This window comes from Rutilus rutilus (assembly GCF_951802725.1).
Source record: "Rutilus rutilus genome assembly, chromosome: 8".
Taxonomy (NCBI): domain Eukaryota; kingdom Metazoa; phylum Chordata; class Actinopteri; order Cypriniformes; family Leuciscidae; genus Rutilus; species Rutilus rutilus.
The window spans coordinates 25,867,309-25,888,323 of NC_140222.1; the positions used below are offsets into that span (position 1 = coordinate 25,867,309).

The 21,015-nt window shown below is 40.5% G+C and overlaps 1 protein-coding gene and 1 long non-coding RNA gene across 2 annotated transcripts; one reads left to right on the forward strand and one right to left on the reverse strand.

The window, feature by feature from the left end:
* Nucleotides 1-1,734: 1,734 nt before the first annotated feature.
* ier5 (immediate early response 5) lies at nt 1,735-3,399 on the forward strand. Its single transcript, XM_084415910.1, has one exon. The coding sequence runs from the start codon at nt 2,045-2,047 to the stop codon at nt 2,870-2,872; it is 828 nt and encodes a 275-aa protein (XP_084272036.1). The 5' UTR covers nt 1,735-2,044; the 3' UTR covers nt 2,873-3,399.
* Nucleotides 3,400-3,766: 367 nt separating this feature from the next.
* On the reverse strand, nt 3,767-11,359 carry LOC311296308. Its single transcript, XR_014628560.1, has 3 exons — nt 10,808-11,359; nt 5,106-5,446; nt 3,767-4,322 (listed from the first exon to the last, which is right to left on the reverse strand). It is a non-coding gene; the product is annotated as an uncharacterized lncRNA (long non-coding RNA).
* Between the last annotated feature and the right edge of the window lie 9,656 nt (nt 11,360-21,015).

Sequence of the window (21,015 nt, forward strand, 5' to 3'; positions counted from 1 at the left end):
ACATTAATATAATCTGAAACCACAGTAATAGTAACTATGAGTTTGCCACTGGTTTCTATTAATCATTGTAGCTGTGTACCTTGTCTGCCTACTAAAGCATCATGCTTCATACATTATTCATCAGAACGCTGCATTCTCATTAGTTGACTATCTACACCAGTGCTAGTGCTGTCCACTGGTAAGAGGACATAGTGTATGATGTAAAACCAGCAAACCAGCTGGAAACACTTCAGCTCGCCTTTAGTAAGTAAAGCTGCATAAATTATTAATCAACTCTGGTTTTATTTATAGTATCAGTTGCCAGTTTCCCATCAACATGAGGACCTGAACGAAGAATAAGGAATATGTGAGATAATATGATATGGATTGTATCCCTGTATTAAAAGGATAGTTCACCCAAAAAGGATTATTTTTCTACACCTGTATGATTTCTTTCTTCTGTTGAACACACAAATATATAACGTTGGTAACAGTTGACGGTAGCCATTGACTTCCATAGAAGGAAAACAATTCCATGGAAGTCATTGGGTGCCGCCAATTGTTTGGTTACCAACATTCTTCAAAATATCTTATTTTGTGTTCAACAGAAGAAAGAAACTTGTTGACAAGTAAGACTTGGAGCAACTTGAGGGTGAGTAAATGACAAAAAAAATATTTTTTGGGTGAACTATACCTTGAACTGCAATTCATTAACAGCAAAACACAGCTGAATGCTGATTTATAGTTTACAATATATAAGCCTTTTTTTAATATACGTGTCTATCAAAGATACATTCTTAATCTGCATTAATCTAACCAAGGATTTCACGAAGATACTGTGCGGGAGCCATGGCTGTGATCGTTTATATTTAGATAAACGACCTCTGTAAGTGTCTTACGTCATAGCCCGCTCTTCCTGCCAGGTTTGTTTATGACCCACATCTTAATGCAGGGAAAGTCACAAACCAACGCACAAGGATTAGGCCTATAATTAAAATGTACATATATAGCCTAATGAAAGTATGGCCATTAAGAAGCATTATCATCAGGATCAAATCTGCAGTGCGTTCATTGTAGTTCATGAGTAGCAGCTAACTGTTTCTTCAAACAAAACATTGCCCTTCCCCCCACTAACAGCTCCATTCACATTTGCTCAGACACCGCAATGGATTTGCACAATAGAGTCATGTGACACGACTGTAGCAGACAAACCATTACATCAGTCGAGGAAGTCAGTTGAAAAAATTAAAGGGGAAGTACCCTTTTTTCTTATAAAACAAGAACTGCTGCTATGTGGAAACTGTAATACTTATAATACATGCATGTATAGATCTAAAAAGACGTATTCAGAAACTAAATGTATGACATAATGATCCTACCGCGAAAAAGCCCGGTGACATGTAAAAACATGTTTTACTTTCGATTACATGTCGATTTTGGCTTGTTATTTGATTCTATTTGCTTACGATAACGGCATTGTGTTTTAAATATAGACGAGCTTAACTATATGTCAAAACAGCTGAATACACATAACGAATTATAAAAAATATCTGTCTGTTCTAGCTTGAAAACATTTCTTTCCCTTTAAACAGTTCTCCCACGTTAGTATTTAAATATGACTCATCGCCAAAGCGCTCTCCCATTGGCCACCGCCTATTTGGCGGGGTGTGATTCACAACGGTGGCAGAACTCAACTCGAGATGTGATTGGCTAGTGTAGTCGCTGACGCTGAAGTATAAAAGCGAGTTAAAAATAGAAACGGTCTCATTCCTCCCTAGATCATTGTTGGGTTCAGAAGAGAATGTGTGAGGTAATGAAATCTCCTACACTCGGCCAATAAAACCGATATTGCATTTTGTGAATGAGAATGAGGCTTTTGTCAACAAAACAAGGGACAATCTGATCTACAAGAGGGGGAAGTTCTTGTACGTTATCTAATTAACGTGTTTCTGCGTCGCTGGCCAATTCACAGTAACGTTTTGAGGAGAATCCAGAGAGGAAATCAAACGTGAAACGCTTGGCGAACTTTGTACCGTGTGTGAACTTCGGCGTTTCGACTCCAGCCATGGAATACAAAGTGGAAGCCCACCGGATTATGAGTATTTCCTTAGGGAAAATCTACAACTCACGCATTCAACGTGGCGGCATTAAATTGCACAAAAACCTCCTGGTATCGCTGGTCCTTCGCAGCGCGCGCCAGGTCTATCTGAGCGACTACTACAGCGGCGCGTGCCTGAACGCTCAAGGCGAACGCGAAGGGAACGAATGGGACATTATGGATTCAGAGCGGGAGAAATTCCCTCCCTCTACAACGGAATGTGAAAGCCCAGAGGAACCTCAACCAAATAAGCAACCCGAGGCGAGCGAGAAAGAGCGGGAATATCGCGAAAACGACGACGAGGTGAAATCAAACCAGGCGGATTGTACTTCCACTTTACAACAAGAGCAAAACCAAAACTCTTCGTTGGACTCTGTTGGTAACGTTTCATCTGAAACCCCACCGGAAACCATTAACGAACCCAAGGAGAGTCCCTCAGACACTACAGTAGCAGAACGTCAGTCAACGCCTGTAGAGAACGGGGAATCACACCAACCACCCAAAGCGCACGTTTGTTCAAACAGGAAAAGAAGCGCGGAGGAGTCGGAAAGAGACGATTCGCCTCTAAAAAGGACCAAAGTCGCTTCCTCAAACGCTAAAGAGGACGAGGAAGGCGAGGAAATGGACACAAGTAACGTGTCCAACCTCATAACGATATTTGGTTCCAGTTTCTCAGGACTTCTCAGCAAGGACAGCGCTAAACCTGAGGCTGAGGCTGAAGAAAGTGGTCAAATCTGCTGCGACCAAATGTTGAAGAACCTTAACCCTTGGAGTACAGCGATAGTCGCTTTCTAACTGTATTGTACTATAAGTTACTTCTTATCCGGGTTGCCCTGCGTGCACTGGTAACACGTGGTCAGGCCTGGGCTCAACATGGTAGTGTGGGACTTCCCAGCAAGCATGAGTGGTGCTACCAAAGTACAAGCTCAGTTTGGCCTGTAAGATGTCCGGGCATGCCTTTCTAGTGAAGGAACTATTTGAATGCTGGTGCTACTTCTTGGGATTACAGTTCTTGAAGTGTTGAACTCTCTATTCAGACAATTCAAAAAAAGCCATGTGAGCAAGGGGTATTACAACATATGCAAACGTGTCATGAAGGTCAATATTACATTGTCACCGAACCGATTCAGGGTCGACCACACCAAACTTGACTGTACGAGGTTTAGGCCACTGTTTTAATGTCTTTGTTTTATAAAGACCTGTACATAATGTAATATTTGAGTGTGTGTATATATTGCTTCCCATGTCGCATTCTGAATCTATGTATTTTGGTATCATGACAATTTACGTGGTGCTCACGTATTAAAAAATGTGAAATGACACATTGTTTCTGTCCTTTCTGTTCATGAGTGGAAAAGTTGAGAACGTGACTTGTCACATGACACCTCATCTACCTTTATGCAAATTATATAAGCTGTTTTCAGAATAACAATTCAAGGTTCCAACAGCGACAGAACTTTAAAATTGTGATTTGCAGTAATTAATGGATATTACTGATTCTAAATAGTAAATGTGAATCTATCCTATATAATAATTAGACCATTTCATTGTCAAAAATTGCAGTCTGAATGCAATCTCTAAATTATATAAATATGTATTTTATATAATATATAACAAAACTATTCTATAATCACACTTGGAAATTTAACTCCCAGAAATTAACTGGTCAAAAGGTGTGAGAACCATGTACTGTAAAAAATTATATGATCAATAAGTTACGACAACATGTTTTTACATTGCTTTAACTCATCAAAATAAGTGAAGCAATATTAAAACTTTTTTTTATATAAGTTACACAAGATTCAACTCATTTTAAGTTAGTGTGTAATGTAATTTAAGTTGAAATGACTTAAAACATCCAAGTTGATTGTACTTAATGATTATATTCAAATACTAACCCTAAATTGTACATCATTGACTCCTATATTCAGAAGAACATACTTGATTCTGAATATAGGAGTCATAAATGATATACAATTTAGGGCATTTAAATATGTAAAATGCAGCTTCCTCAAACAAAACTATTTAGCGAGTCCAAAGTGATCCGACAACTTTGAGAAGAGCAAGAATGCTCAGCTGCTGTTCCACTGAATTCTTCCAGGCAATTTTTACTGCATGTTGTAAAGAGAGCTATTGTGCCCCTAAAGCATGTGTGGTATGCAGGGCTCAGTTTCAGCGCAGACTGCTGTCTCTTCTCGCAGGGCCTGTCTTTGGTCCCAGGCTATTCAACATGACATGCCTTTTCCTACAAGAGAGTACAGTCATGATAGAATCACTGATGTCTAAACTTTTTTTTTCATGCAGCAACATCACTTGAGCAGTCTTGCATTATTAATAGAGGAGATATGATTCATAATTTACAATGAGGAAAGGACTTCATGCTCAAGAAGTGTTTCATTTTGTACGAGTAATTATGGAGAAATGTATTTAATTCACTGGGCAAGAATGCAGTGATTGTGATAAGTGGAATTGGAATGTGTCTAGTAATATGTACAGTTTATCTAGAATAAAATAAAGGAATCATAAATATGACTGAACTACATTAGGTTAAAAGCTTTTGGGTCATGGAAATATCATTACATTTTAAAATTGGGATTTCCATGCCTGGAAAAGTCTATAAACATATAATTTAGCATATCAAATATAATAATTGCAACAATAATAATAATATTTTAAAACTGAACCTCGGATAAAAATGATTTTAAAACCCTTCCTCAGTCATCAAATAACTAGAAACCAGGAAAATTCACTGGTGAAAAGAAAAGGTGTGGGGGGAAAGTGATTTGTAAAGGTCAGATCAGGTAGAAAAAGCTCATTTTTAACAGTGTGCTCAGCTTTTTAAAGTGTGAGTAATATATACATATGTAAAAAAAACCAAACACATTTCTCTACGTCGAAAGCTGACGTTACCAGCAGAACCAGCTTGGTGCCCGGTGTGGCCGCATTCTTTCACACAGACATGGGTAGCTATAGATAGATACATTCCCTTGAGAAAGACCAGAAGGCAAGAGTAAAGCTGCTCTCTCACCCTGCTCGTTAGAGAAATGTGGGTCATTCAAATCCCGGCCACGGCCAAGTCAGCTGACCACACCAGCACAGAACAGCAACAGAGCTGGAGCAGATGACGAGGGCGTGGCCTGACATGTACCTCTTGGCTGCAGTTGACTTTTCCTCAAATTTCTGCATTTCCTTTAATAACGTAATACCTGAAGTTATCACCGACTTTGGGAAGTCCGATCCAAAATCAACGTATAGATCTAAAAATGTTTGTCGCATGTGATGCAACATCACTGGCTGTTTCACAGACCATGCTTAAACACATCCAGCTGTCCTCTCCTGACTGGCCTCTCGCTCCTGCATTCCTCTGTCCTGGAAGGAAAGGGGGTGGGGGTGGGAGGAAAAGAGCAAAGTTGTGAAAACGTTTCCTGCCGATATGCAGTAGGAGAGCATGTGGGTCTGGAATGTTAGAGTCAAAAGCGGAGAAATTTAGCGGGAACGTTGATCTGAGTAAAGTTTTGGTAAATTATCAGGTAATGGCGTGGCGGATCAGACTCATGCAAAATGACAATGCAACAACACGATTTTTGAGTGTTCTGAACTGTTGTTATGCTATTGCTCGGATGCTATGGGTGGTTACTTACTAAGCCAAGTTATTTGCACTATTTATTTTAGTTGGACTAAAACAATAATTTGTCTTTTTTAAATGTCATGTAAATGCTCAAATTTCAACTGAAATCATAGTGATCCAGTTTTCGCAGTTTTCGGACTAAAGGTGTGGTCAGATTAGCGAAATCCTGCAGGCGTAAAAGATCCATTATCAAGTATAGGGTTGCATGACGCACCACTCACATGGAAGACACTTGCAAACCAAGCAACTTTCTGTTGGTCAACCTAGTAAATTCATTGAACTTGTTGCGAAATCTGCATGCAATTCAGAGTGCAGAGTGGATTGAAATGACTGGATTTTGCCCCCAAAAATTTGCTGAACACTGGTAAATGTGACCGCACCTATTTGATGCACAAATATTTGATTGCACATTGGGTCATGTATTCTTAAGACAACTTGACTAAAATGTAAGGACAATGATATTTTAGTCCATTGATATCATACGCCCACTTAAATATAAATCTAAAGGACTTTTTTCAAATCCAATTTATCATTGGCCAAGCAAAAATCAGCAATATGAACATTTAGAAAAGTAACATCAAACCAAAGTTCAATACTTGGTGTCAAATCCCAAATCCTTAGCTCTGAACATTAAAAAGAGACTAAATCAAGCAATAAAGATAAGATGTCAAGGACTGTTTTAGGAGTATAGGTGATTTATTGTGTGCTAAGAGCCATGCCGTGTCCCTGTCTAACATGGTCAGTCCCACAGAGCAGGGTAGAAAGATGCCTGAACAAAACACCCGTCTGGATACAAGTAGAGACAAGATCTACCCCATCAGTTCTTTTGTTCAAAGCAAACAGAAAGTCAGGAAAACTTTTGACCACTCATTCAGCAAGATGGATATCTCCACATTGACACATTGTCCCACAAAGCATTTCGTCAATGATCTCATCAGTCACCAGAATGCTACTCATCCACCTAGAGTAAACAAAGGTATTCAAACAGTGTTCCTCCAAAACAATCTGAGGGGGTTGGGCGACAAGTGTGAGAATAATCTAATCTCACAAACCAATACGTGAACTTTCCCATATTCATGCGACAGCTTAAAGGAGTCATCGGCCATTCAAATCAGCTTTGTGTGTGCAGGAATTACAGAACCTAATCAGAAGCCTTCAAAACACTAGCAAACCATCTGTAATCTGCCAAAAGATCAGAGGTGCTTCCTGTGGCAAAGAAAATAAATACAAAATCTGTGCATATTGTATTTTCTTTATTGACGAGTAATGTCAAAATATGGCACCACGTCATACGGATTATCTCAGATTAGGCTGTTTATGTGAGACTGCAAAACAAACAGGGAAACTACTACTCTAGCGTGCAATAAAACCAAACAGGGAACTGAAAGTCGTAACCGCCAAGCAGTTAGAACTTTGAAACTGGTCTACAATGACTCAACGCCCTTCCCCCCCCGCAGGAGCACAATCACAAAGACAATTCGGCAGTGATCTTTTCAAGGAGGGGAGAGAGAAAGAGCCCTCGCTATGGCCCCGCTATTCATTCCATTTGACCCCTGCCGGAGCCCAGACAAACTGAAGTCTTTGTTTATCTTGGGAAACTGGCAGAGGACAGGAGGGGAAAAGGATTTGGGTGGGGGAGGGTGCCGAGGATTGGAGGAGGAGGAGGTTGTTGGAGGGAAAATGGGACCGGGGGAGGGGTATCCTGGGAAAAATGCCAGCATGGGATCAGTGACAGGGCCGGGCTTCCTGAAACAGGAGCAGCCTGGGATGGTGAAGGAAGGGGGTGTTGTCGTGGAGTTGGGGGGTTGGGGGGAGGGTCCACCTTGAAGGACCGGGCCAGAAGACCAGAGACGAACTACACGTGCAAAACGTCACATTGATGTATGTTTCCTGTTGGGCGTGGGGTCGAGTTTAATTGCAGGTCCCAAAAGCTTTATAGACTCGGATAGCAAACAGTCATGGAACTGATATGCGAGGCTTTTGCAATGACAACAGGCCTAAACGTTTAGTTGTCTCCTCAAACGTTACAAGCTGGGGCATGTTGAGAGCAAAGGAAGCTTGGGGCAATTAGAGCAGACAGATGGCCGCTATGAGAAAGAAGGCTGGTGTACCTTTCTCATGCTTTGTCGTTACAGGAGGGTCATATGTCCCAACAGGAGCCGTGCCGTAGACAGATCTTCACGTTAGTCACACGCACTTAAAGTCCAAAGTCCGATTATTTGCATATCAGATTGGAATCTGATCTAAAATTATTGACTGTCCACTGTGTATCGCAACTGTACAGATCCGATTTGTGGGTCCATGCAGCTCTTTCGGTTTACGGAATATCTGCATTGGTTTCTACGGGGGTTTGCAATACAGATGTTGTCTTATTTACAGCGCTAGACTAATTCATCTTTATGAGGCAGTGGCAGCACTGTTGGAGGCTGGTATGAGCGGCTTTATTCCGTGCCGTTTGCCGTCGTCTCTGCCGGTATTAAAACATGTCTCCGTTATATTGTCGTTTTCTGCTTGTTCGGCACCTTACAACAATACAACCTTGTTTCTGCACCGACTTTCAGAATGTTTCTTATAACAATGTCTGACGTTAATGGTTTACGTGGCGTGAGAAATTCACATAAACCACGCAAAATCCGATCTGGGGTTCGTTTCCCAAAAGCATTGTTAGCCAACTATGGTCGCTAGTTCCGTCATTATCAGCATAGTTCAACGAGTCAGTGTTTCCCAAAACCATAGTTCTAACGAACATTCGCAAACAGCATCGCAAAGTTGTGTGGTTGTAGCGACAGCTCTCGACCTGTGGTTAGAAGCATAGTTTCTTGTTTGCATGACATGTGGACTCAATAAATCCTTATCTTGAGCCAAATAAGCAAGCTGACATTCATTACAATCTATTTATTTTATTTAGAATACATACGACGTCATTTGCGTCTATTAGTTTGTCAAGAGAGATTTAAAACACCGCTGAATAGTGCGCATGTGCGAACGTGCTCTACTACGCAAGAACGAGTCTATGATTGAATCTGGAAATAAAGCAAAATAACTGAGAAAAATGAGAAATAGTCCTCAGATGCAATGTCCGTAATTTATAGCAAAACATCTAGCATTAATTCGATCTCAAACAGATTTATTAAAAGTAGTTATTACCCCCTCACCTGCGTGACATCATTAACCAACATGGTTGAACGACCAATTTGCGACATTATGGTTTCGGTAAACAGTTGTGACTAGCTAGTTGATTTCTTCAACGATGCATCGTACTATGGTAGTTAAGCAGCGGGTTACGTCGTTGTACGGGAAACACACCCCAGAGCAGTCAGATTTCCAGAAATGCAGAGATTTGTAAAAAAAATTATTACTTGTGATTTTTTGCTGTTCACACTTGCTAAATCTGATCGGATTTCAATTGACTATGCACAAAAATTGGATTTGGACTGGCAGTCTGAACGAGGCTTGATTCCTTTTGAATGGCCACTGATGTTGTTTTCAGAGATTTTTAACTAAAACAATTTTTTTTTATAGAGAACAACTACTTTGTTGCCCACGTAAAAAAAATTGCCGCTATTAATCTAAGTGGTTGACAGGGTGTTGCTATGTAGTTGCTAGGGTGTTCAGGGTGGTTGCCAAAACATATCTATGCAGTTGCTAAGGTGTCCTAAAAGTTTTGACTAGGGTGTTCCGGGCAACTGCCAGGGGGTTGCTATGCAGTTAAGACACTAAGGTGTCATGTGCGGTGGTTTCAGCATGTTCTACTACATCCAAGGTGTAGAGAGTGTAGAGTGTAGATGCTAGGGTGTCCTGGCAGTTTGCCAGGGCATTACTGTGCAGTTGCTAAGGTGTTCTGGTTGTAGCTTGTTTCTATGTAGTTTTTATGCAGTTGTTAGAGTGTTGCTATGTGGTTGCTAAGGAGCGAGTTTAAAACTATGTGCTGGGAAAACCATTTCTGCCTGAGAGTAAACTTTTTTTTCTTCTAAGATTGAGTGTTGCACCTTTTCTTCAATTGAGAGTAAAAGAAAAAGATACTTGTGAGAAAAAGTAAATAAGAAATTAAGTAATATTGTGAGACAAAGTAACAGTTACAAGATATTGTCACAACTGGAAGAAATACAGTCACAATTGTGAGATATCGAGTTGCATTTACCTTATTTTTGGCCATTCAGGAATGATTCAATATTTAGGGTTGAGGTATAGAACAAATGATTGATTTGATCAAGTTAGAATTTGGCTAATTGGCACTGCAAAACATTTGTAACAATAAAATCTTTATGTTCGCTTTAAAAGCTCTTTTTTGAGCTCTGACCACAAAAAAAGAGGAAGTATAAAACTATTTTTTGCTTGAGCAAAAATACCTTAGTTTTCTCACTGGGTTAGTTCCTTGAAATGGTCAAAGTTCAGTTTAGAGTTAAAGGGAAGTTTTCTTCAGAGGACTTTTTATTTGCTCACCATGACTCACACAATAGTTCACTAAACAGAGGTGATTTTTGTTGTTGTTCAGTGACTAAATCTTACGTCTACAGTTCTATTTGTCCTTAGTCCCTAGTAATGACTATCATAAATATTCCTTGATGGGAACTTTGCCTCTGGGTTGTAATGACATCACATAATCATCTATATCTAAACAAGTCCAAAAATCAAGGTCAGAACCGCCGGTTTTCTTGGTTTTGACGCAACAGTAAGTGTTTTTGTGTGGCAAAAGTTTCCAGGGAGACAAAACAAGCTTTGCGCTGGAGAGTCAAAGTGGCTTAGTAACCAACAGCAGCTGCCACAACAATAAACACAAAGGAGCTCGCTCGAACACTATGCATAGTTTTACAGTAGTTCGTCCCATTCATGAAAACATACCTATCTGAACTTTATGAATAAAAATGGTGCTCATCATATACTCACAACTTTTATGAAACTTTGGTTGTTGGTCGAAATATGGTCAACTCTTTTTGGGGTGTAGTACTGAAAACGATCAGTACTCTTTGTCAAAACAAAGAAAACATTGTACTGTAGTGCTTAGCAACAATTTAGTAAAGTGATCTCCGTCCAGGCACCGAGCCGCTCCACCTATTATAAGACCATATGCCGTATGGAAAGAGTGAGAATATAAAGGACACCTTTTTCTCTCTCTGGCCTGCCACTGAGGAAACTCAAATGTTTGGACTCATTCGGGAGCAGACAGTTTTTGCTTCTGACTTGGCGACTGTTTCTAAAGTGAAGCAAACACAGGAGAAACAATGTGATCTTGATAAAAGGTTAAATCAGTACCAGAAAGAGTTTTACAGACAAAAGTCACAGCAGAAACATTTCTCTAGTTTTTGTTCTAAAAAAAACAAAAAAAACTTGATGTAACATCAAGAATGTTTGTTCTAAAAATAGAAAAACATTTAACCTAAGAACCCTATATAGCAAAAATGCTGAGGAGGGTCTTTGGTGAACCTAAGGTAATTTAAGAAACCAATGAAGAATCCTTTTAAAGGGATAGTTTACCCAAAAATAAAGATTTGGTCACCTTTTACTTACCTTAAAATCCAAAGCAGTAAAAAAACCCAAGACATTAAGGAGAATGTTCACACTGCTCTTTTCCGTACAATGAAAGTCAATGCAGGAGGCCACTGTATTTTCAGGAGATAACACCTCAGATGTTTGCTTGATATATGTGTAACGGAGGCCAGCTAGTAAGAGTGTCCACTCCCCTGGCCTCAAGAGTGTCACTAGCGACAGACCCTAGAGACTGTGGTCTTCAGAGTCCTTGTTAGCACGCCCACCTCCCATGCTGGAGACACTGGTTTGAATCGTGCTCTGAGCGGGTCGAGCAGAACCGGAGGGGTTACATTGGTGCCGTGACCCGGATGAGAGTGGGGTTTAGGAGAGTGAGTGTAACGGAGGCCAGCTAAGAGCTGTGTGTAAAACTCACTCCCCTGGCCTCAAGAGGGTCACTAGCAACAGACACTGGCTGTGGTCTTTTTGCGTCCTTGTTAGTGCGCCCACCTCCCATGCTGGAGACACTTGTTTGAATCTTGCTCTGAGCGGGTTGAGTAGGTTAGATATGAATATGAATCATGCAGACTATTTTTGCAGTACATTTATTGTGCTTTTTGTCATTTTTTGGAGCTGTAAAGCACCTGTTCTCATTCACTTTCATTTTATGTAGAAGAGCGTAAGAAGAATATCCCCTGCTGTGAAGAATGAACAACATGAGGGTGGGTAAAAAAAAAAAGCCAAATTTTCCTTTAACATATTATGAAAGAGAGAAAAAAAGGACACTAAAGAGGGGACACTACGTCGTCTCTTTCTTCTGTCGTAGATCAAAATGTTCTTATCTCATTCAACACCTGCTCAGAACGAGCACCACCCTTGAACTACCCCATCTAAACTATCAAAGAACCGTTGAGGAGTTTATGTCGTTTCTCATACACGTTTTCACATCTGAACAAGATGGAACATGTGTCCAAGACACTGCAGCGTTTACGTATGATGACATAGACGTAATAGCCAACATTGACTTTAACCCCTCTTAAATACGTTTCCCACAGTGCTTGGCAGTCCAGCAGGTCACACAATCCAGTTCATTAGCCTCCTGCTCTAGTGACCCGCAGGAGGCCAGCAGATTACGGCTACGCAGCCCTGCTACATGCCAAGTCAACAGATGCCTAAGGAGACTAGCGGATTTTTATACGCAAGACCCAGACTGAGCCAGAGAGTGGAACCTTCCAGCAAGAGCTCAGGCTGAAAGTTGATCACAATTAGGAAATCCTGGACCACCCACTGGGGCTGATGGTGCCACTTTAAAAATAGAGTTGTGTGCCGGGCCGGGAACACAGTACATCTGAGTACAGTAGAAAAGAGTGATGGCCTTTCTTTGACATGTGATAACATACACTAAACAAACATTACATTGCTATGTTTTTGGACATGGTACTATGGTAATACTAAGGTATTTTTTTAAGTCATTAACAAAAAAAGCACTAAAATGGACCATATGTTTTTTGGGCATGATACTATGGAGATAGTACCATGGTTTTGGGATAGTAATAGCATGGTATTTTTTGAACATTAACAAAATCATATAATATTATCATGATGTTTTAACAATACCATTGTATTTTGGACATGGTACCATGGAAATGTCTAACAGAAAGTACTGTGGCGGTACTATGGTACATTTATGGTATGACATGGCACTTTAAAATATAGCTTGGTCCTAAAAGCCATGTATTATGGTACTTCTAACTTAGATTACCATAATACATCCATGGTGCATGTTTAAACTACCATGATAGTCCCATGTCTAAAATACCATGGTACATGTCCAAAATACCAGTACATTTCCAAAATACCATAATAGTACCATGGAATCATGTCCAAAATACCATGGTAGTAGAATGGTACATGTTCAAAATACAATGGTAGTACTTTTTATTTTTTATTAAGTGCTTAAGATTATACTGTAATACTACAATGGGGTGTGTTAGGCATGGTACTAAGGTATTGAAGTGCCATGTACATAGCATGGTAAATAATATGGTAATCATTCAGTACCAGGTTACATATTGAAGTACCATAGTACTGTGTTTTTGAACACTAATGTAAAAACCATGGTATATAAAAAGTACTATGGTAATACTATCTGACAGGTCATGTACCATGGTTTCAGCACAGTTTACTCTGTAGGGGTATGCAGTGCTGCTATGGCTAATAAGAATGTTTAGAAAAATGACAGTGTGGACAAATTGGGCAATGAAAGGCCAGATATCTTGTGTGTGTGTGGAGCGGAAAACAAAAGGTGGTGGAAGGGGGATGTCGGAGCAGAAGGGGAGATTTGGAAGGAATGGGGGGGTGGAGGTATTGGTGACGGCAGATGCTGTCCCAGCATGACTTCAGTGAATCTGTAGTGGGGGCTGTTGTTGGGGGGAGGGGCTGCTGGCCTTGTTTGACATCAGCTGCAAATCTGGCCTGAGTGTGTGTGTATTCGTTTGTTTGTTTGTGTATGTGTGCGTGAGAAGACTGAGGGTGTTGGAAACGCATGTTTTTGTTTGTGTCTTTGTGTGGCGTGGAGGAGGGGTGGTGCTACTGTATGTATGAAAAACATCCTTGGGTGCCCGATTTAATTCGATCTGTCCAGAACAGTAGCAAAATATGAGTGTGTGTGACAGACAGACAGACAGACAGACAGACAGACAGATAAATAGAACGACAGACAGATAGATAGAACGACAGACAGATAGACAGATAGACAGAATGACAGAGATGGGTAGATAGATAGATAGATAAATAGATAGATAGATAGATAGATAGATAGAATGACAGACAGATAGAACGACAGACAGATAGATAGAGACAGATAGATAAATAGAATGACAGACAGACAGATAGATAAATAGAACGACAGACAGACAGACAGACAGACAGATAGAACGACAGACAGACAGACAGACAGATAAATAAATAGAATGACAGACAGACAGACAGATAGATAAATAGAACGACAGACAGACAGATAGACAGAAAGATAGATAAATAAATAGAATGACAGACAGACAGACAGACAGAAAGATAGATAAATAAATAGAACGACAGACAGACAGACAGATAAACAGAACGACAGACATAGACAGACAGAAAGACAGACATACAGATAAATAGGTAGATAGAACGACAGACAGACAGATAGAGATAGAACGACAGACAGATAGAGATAGAACGACAGACAGATAGACAGAAAGATAGATAGAACGACAGACAGATAGACAGACAGAAAGATAGATAGAATGACAGACAGATAGATAGAACGACAGACAGATAGACAGACAGAAAGATAGATAGATAGAATGACAGACAGATAGACAGAAAGATAGATAGAATGACAGACAGACAGACATACAGATAAACAGAATGACAGACAGATAGAGATAGAACGACAGACAGATAGACAGACAGAAAGATAGATAGAACGACAGACAGACAGATAGAGATAGAACGACAGACAGACAGAGATAGAACGACAGACAGATAGACAGAAAGATAGATAGATAGAACGACAGACAGATAGACAGACAGAAAGATAGATAGATAGAACGACAGACAGATAGACAGACAGAAAGATAGATAGATAGAATGACAGACAGATAGATAGACAGAAAGATAGATAGAATGATAGACAGACATACAGATAAATAGAATGACAGACAGATAGAGATAGAACGACAGACAGATAGACAGACAGAAAGATAGATAGAACGACAGACAGACAGATAGAGATAGAACGACAGACAGACAGAGATAGAACGACAGACAGACAGAGATAGAACGACAGACAGATAGACAGAAAGATAGATAGATAGAACGACAGACAGATAGACAGAAAGATAGATAGATAGAACGACAGACAGATAGACAGAAAGATAGATAGACAGACAGAAAGATAGATAGATAGAATGACAGACAGATAGATAGACAGAAAGATAGATAGATAGAATGACAGACAGACAGACAGACAGACATACAGATAAATAGAATGACAGACAGATAGACAGACAGAAAGATAGATAGATAGATAGAATGACAGACAGATAGACAGACAGATAAATAGGTAGATAGAACGACAGACAGACAGATAGAGATAGAACGACAGACAGACAGATAGATAGACAGATAGATAGAACGAAAGACAGACAGACAGAGACAGATACTTCCTTTCAATCTCTCTCTTTATCACCCTTCCTATCTTTTTGTTCATAAGTCCGGAGCGGCGAGGACACTCTGTCCTATATTATTACCCTTGAAATTGCATAACCAGGACAGAAGTGGGGCAATGTTTGGAAGGGAGTGACACGAAACCTCCCTGAGCCTCACACTGTCCAGTGCAGTGAACAGCTGAGTGTGTTTATTTTGCTTCATTCAGTTTCAGTGCATGTGTGTGTGTGAAGCTGTTGGCCCTGTATGGCGGTTGCTATTTTCGTAAACAGAGCAGCGAGAGAGAAACAGCATTAGGATGTAAGAGCAAGGATGTTTTAATGTCATTGCTGTGCATCACAAGCGTGTGTTGCATTGGTTCTAGCCGGAGGCACAACAGCGATCCGGATTCCTGAATTACACACCTCAAAACTGACGTATGTCTCCCAGAAACACAGTAGAAACACAAACTATCAACATTAGCATTTACATAATAGCTCCCCTCCCACTACTTTGCTATCAATAAAAAGATGTTACCAAGTCTGTAACCTAACGTCAAAACAATCGTCACTCCTCCACAACCTTGCTTATGAGAGAAAGGACGAGCTTGTTGACAACTGGATGTGGAGACAGACAAGAGCCTGAGGCAAAGGTGTGTTCCTGAGGTGTTACACTCCAAACTGGTTGAACGAGCACAAAGCACATAATTGTGAGAGGTGAGCTCACTTTACGGTCATGTGGCTTGACCTGTATCCTGGGTGCCGCCCTTCTAACATCTCATCAGTAGCAAATCATGTCATGTCATTATCGTCAAGGGATTGTTTAGGTTCCACCACAAGCTTCACTACTTTAGTCCAATACTCTCCTTACCAGTTTTTCAAGCATTACAAATAAACATACTCATCTGTAAGTAGTTCATAAACTAGCTCTTCAAATACCTAGATTTGTGTTTATAGCTAGTTTGAAATCAACTACAAGTAACTTTTCTAAGATTAACAAAAGAAATGAGCAGGTTTCCTTGCTAAAAATGTTAGCCAAACATAGCATTAGAGCAATGTTGAGGAGTAACTAGCTAAAAGTAAAAAATAAACAATCAGAGCTAAGTACTTTTACAGACCAATGATGATTTAATTAATAAACTAGCAGTATTGGATCGCTAACTAAAACTAATTTTAAAGCTAGCCCTTCAGATAGCATTGAAAGGACTAGATAACTAGTTAGGCTGAACTGCAACAAACTTCTAAGATTTACGAAATAAATTTGTAGATATTCTAGCTGATAAAGTTAGCAAAACATGCTACGATGCAACCAACGTTTTATCCTTAAAAGACAGTAGTTCCTTTAGCCAGCAACTTTTCTCAACAATGATTTATCCCTTCTCAAGATAAGGAGCCATTGTGCCACTGTGGTCATTTGGAGATATTTAGCAGACAAGAACACCACAGTCTCCCCGGGGGGTGTAAGAGATCGCAGTCGTCAAGCTGCGGAACAACAACAAACAAGAGTACTGAGGCGGGCCGATGCATTACCGTGTTTGTAGTCGCGCGAGGGGGAAAGTGGAATTAGCAACCCAAACAGTGTAATCACTCCGGGTGCTCCAGGCAGCGTGCGCTATTATTTCAATTACTCTGAGGGTTAGTGTGAGCCCTGAGGTACACCAGATATTAGCCCACAGACTGCTCTTCCTCTCTTGAGGGGAAAAAAGTGGAAGCTGGTAAATTCATCCCAAGAGGAAACCGAGGATTCACGTGGGTGCATCAGAAATGTGACTCAAGCTAATGACACATCTCAACGGATGTCAGAATCCTATAGAGGAGGGGCAAAAAAAATCATAAATGTGTGAAATTTACGTCAATTAGCCACAGACAAATGTCCTCAGATGACGTGTTTTTCCGCATGGACTGATTGGTTGGGAATGCTGTGGACTGCTTGTTCAGGGGGAACCAAACTTTAACTCCATTCGCTTCGAAACCCCTTAAGGAGTCAAATGGTAATGAGAGCGACAAGAACCTCGAGACAAAGGGGACACATCCCCCAAATCAGGACCCCATCCTGGGAACTGTGATGGGGGTCACGGATGAGTGGGGGCAGGGCGTGTGAGGTAAACACATTCCTGCCGGAGGTTCTTCAGCAACCCCCACTCCCCACTTACTAGGACTCCTTTTTTTACCCCTTCATGTCACACACCACCTCTGTCATGACACAATACACAAACAGCATGGTCGCCCCCCTTCCGCCGCCACCTCCTCATTTTTTTTTTAAACTCCCAACAGCTTTTCCCAACCCCCACATACACCCCGGGGGCAAAGAGGGCCAACCTCCTGCCAGCAAGCTGCCTTATTGTTCAAAGACAGTCACACTCACGAGGAGGATAAAACACATACGGTATATAATCTCTTTACACCTAGCCTGCCCAGAATGCTTTGTCTGAACGTGATAGCTTAAAGTGCCCTGAGTACAGGCACGACTCAGGGGCGGATCAAACGTCAGATGTCACTGCAAGAGTCAAAAACATGAAATGCTCAAGTTTGTGCATTTGGTTGACACTTTATGCAGGTTTAGCGTATATATTTTATGATGGTGCACTCCCTGGGAATCAAACCCAAGTGCCGTTTGGAAAGAGCTCTACCAATTGAGGTACAGGAACATAAAACAAATGTGATTCTGGACGGTCCTGCTTCAAAAATGGAGCCAATGAAGTCATAAATGTTGTGTGCCAAAAAGAAATGTGCGGTCGATGACAACGGCTCCTTTTGCTTTTGTTCCTCTTACGGTAATGATAACTAACGTGATCTGCATTAGCATGTCTGCCAGGTAGAAGACATGTCCCTCATTATAAGTCTGTCCAAAAACCACTCCCTCCGGGCTAACTATACAGCGGTCAAAACAGCATCACTTCAAATCAATCTCTCCCCAGACAGACCCCTCCTACCAGACAGTCCCTTAATTTCACCATGACCAGGAGCCCGAGGACCCCCCGGAGGTCAAGGTTCAACACCTGAGATGCGCGCAATCAGACACACATTTGCGTGCACAGACCAACACACATGATTTCATCACGCCTCCAGCCAAAACATAATCAGAGGCTGTCTGGGTAGCAGGCATGCTAATATGGCAGATCATCTATGAACATAAAGCAATGTGACACATCCGCCTCCCCCACGCACACAGCCACTCAACCTTGTGTTTTAAATAGACTGGATTCTGCACGCCAGTCCGCTCCATGAAAATGCACCAGGATGCGCAGTGATAAAAAAAGAATGCTGCGACCCGGCTGGTGATTCAGAGATTGACGTGGAAAGGTGAAAGACCCACATGCACACCCTTGTGAGGTAACTGTACTTGGACAGCAGCGCCCCCTCAGCGTCAAATTTAGCGTGGGCTGTGTATTTATAGAGCTGAGAAACAGCAGACCGAGCCGCCCGCCGAGCTGATGGATGAATCACTCTCTCAACCTGCAGAGATAAGAGCTAGAGAGAGAGAGCGATAGCGCACATCTGTAGCCACGACACACACTCCTCTCGCTTATGATCTCATCCAACGTTATTTACCTCCTACACTTAAACCCACAGCACACAATTACGCTCCATAATGACCCACAATACCTGGAATGCGGAGAGTGCACAGCATGGCAGGTTTGACGTAAACAGTCTTAGGATTTCTGCGGTTGCAAAGGGAAATTTCTACAGACCAAACGTGATTTTGTTTATTTCACATGACTTTTTTTGGACCTGTGTAATGCAATTCTATGTTTATCTATAATTTCTATGTTTGTACCAGAGTACATTTATTCCTTACATTTACAACTGTGGATTCATGGATACGTAACATGATATTTTTTGGACTTGTACCATAGTAAAACTATGGATTCAATGGGCATGACACCATAGTACCCTTACAAAAGTGTACTGTGGTGGTACTATGGTACAGTGCTGGTATAGTATATAGTATACTTTGAAATATATTATGACACTGACATTTTTGTATTGTTTTTGTATGATATTCCATGGTACATGCATGGTGCTAGTACAATGTCCCACAAAAACATACATTTTGCAGGGGTAATGCCATGTTTTGCTGAAGTAAACTAAAATATTTAGGGCATGTAACATGGTGGTATTATTGGAATAGAATGTAAATATCAGTACAAAAATAAGTACCCTGGTTTACTATAAAATTACCATGATGACACAGTTGCATTACTCTTTTGTAAGGGATATAAATATCAGTGTATGAATGTGGTAATCATTCAGTACTAAAACCTGACACCATCTGGTAATACCAGGTATATGGCTACAAATATTTTGTGCAGGATAATGTTGTGAATCACAGCTGTGAATCAAGCAATTCCACCCACAACGGCAGGAACACACCCTCAACCTCTTCCCAAGCGAGGCTCTGAAAAAATACTCTGTACTTGGACCTGAGGAGAAAACAGCACACTGACCCCCATTCACTTCTATTTATTCATGACCTCATTTCTTCTTCGCTCTTACTCTATGACGCTGTGTCACTTACAGTGTGCCAGCTGTGGTATACTGTAGTACGGTTTACAATAGCCACATCAAACGCAACTAATTCTGCTGACTCTGTAACGAGAGATTCAGCAGACGCCCTTTGGTGCAAAAACCTTCAGAGATACAAAAGAACACTGTTTTAGAGCACTGGACCGGCTATAGATTATATAACTTATATTTCTTCAAGTCTTGTGTGTGTCATACACAAATCAAGCAATGTTGCACTTGGGGATTTTATTTTTTATGAAAATCTGTCAATAGTTAGACTTAATGTATGTCTTATATGAAGGTCCATAATCTTACTGTAGGTTGCACAAGCCAAATATGTCAAAAGAGGGGTGGCGTGACCTGGTTTAAGTGGAAAGAATGTCTTCCTTGTGAAAACAACTTTCCATAAAGCTCCTCTCTTTAGTGAAGACAAACTGCATGACCTTATACGGACTGAAGACGGGACACAAATGCAGGAGGAGCTTAGTGAATAGCTCTCTCTAGTGGACATTTTGGGTACCTGTGAGACACAAAACATGCACAGATTATTGATCACATATTATATAAACACAAAGATCTACTGTTCTAAAAACACTTACTGTATCTACCAAAGAACCAACTTGACATAAAAATGGACTTAATCCTAACAGCTTTTTATTAAGCCATTGACTTAATAGCTTTGATTTTCCCGGGTGGACTTCGTTGTGAATTAATAAAGTTTTTTTTTTATTATTATTTGTACAGAATAAGCTCACAGTTTTCATCTCTGTATGGTAATATTATACCATCAAGTCTTAAACGGTCAAGAGTAGCATAAATAAAACTACATATAAAGCAGATGAAGTCTGACCTGTAATGTAAAAAAAAAAAATAATAATAATAATAAAAGAAATGTCTTTAAAGGGATAAAAATCTGTCATTTACTCACCCTCAAGTTGTTCCAAACCTGTATGAATTATTTTCTTCAGCTGAACACAAAAGAAGATATTTTAAAGAATGTTAGTAACCAAACAGTTGACGGCAGCGACTGACTACCAAAGTAGGAAAAATATATATTATGGAAGTCAATGGGGTCCATCAACTGTGTGGTTAACAACATTCTTTAAAATTAATTCTTTGGTGTTCACCAGAAGAAAGAAATGAGT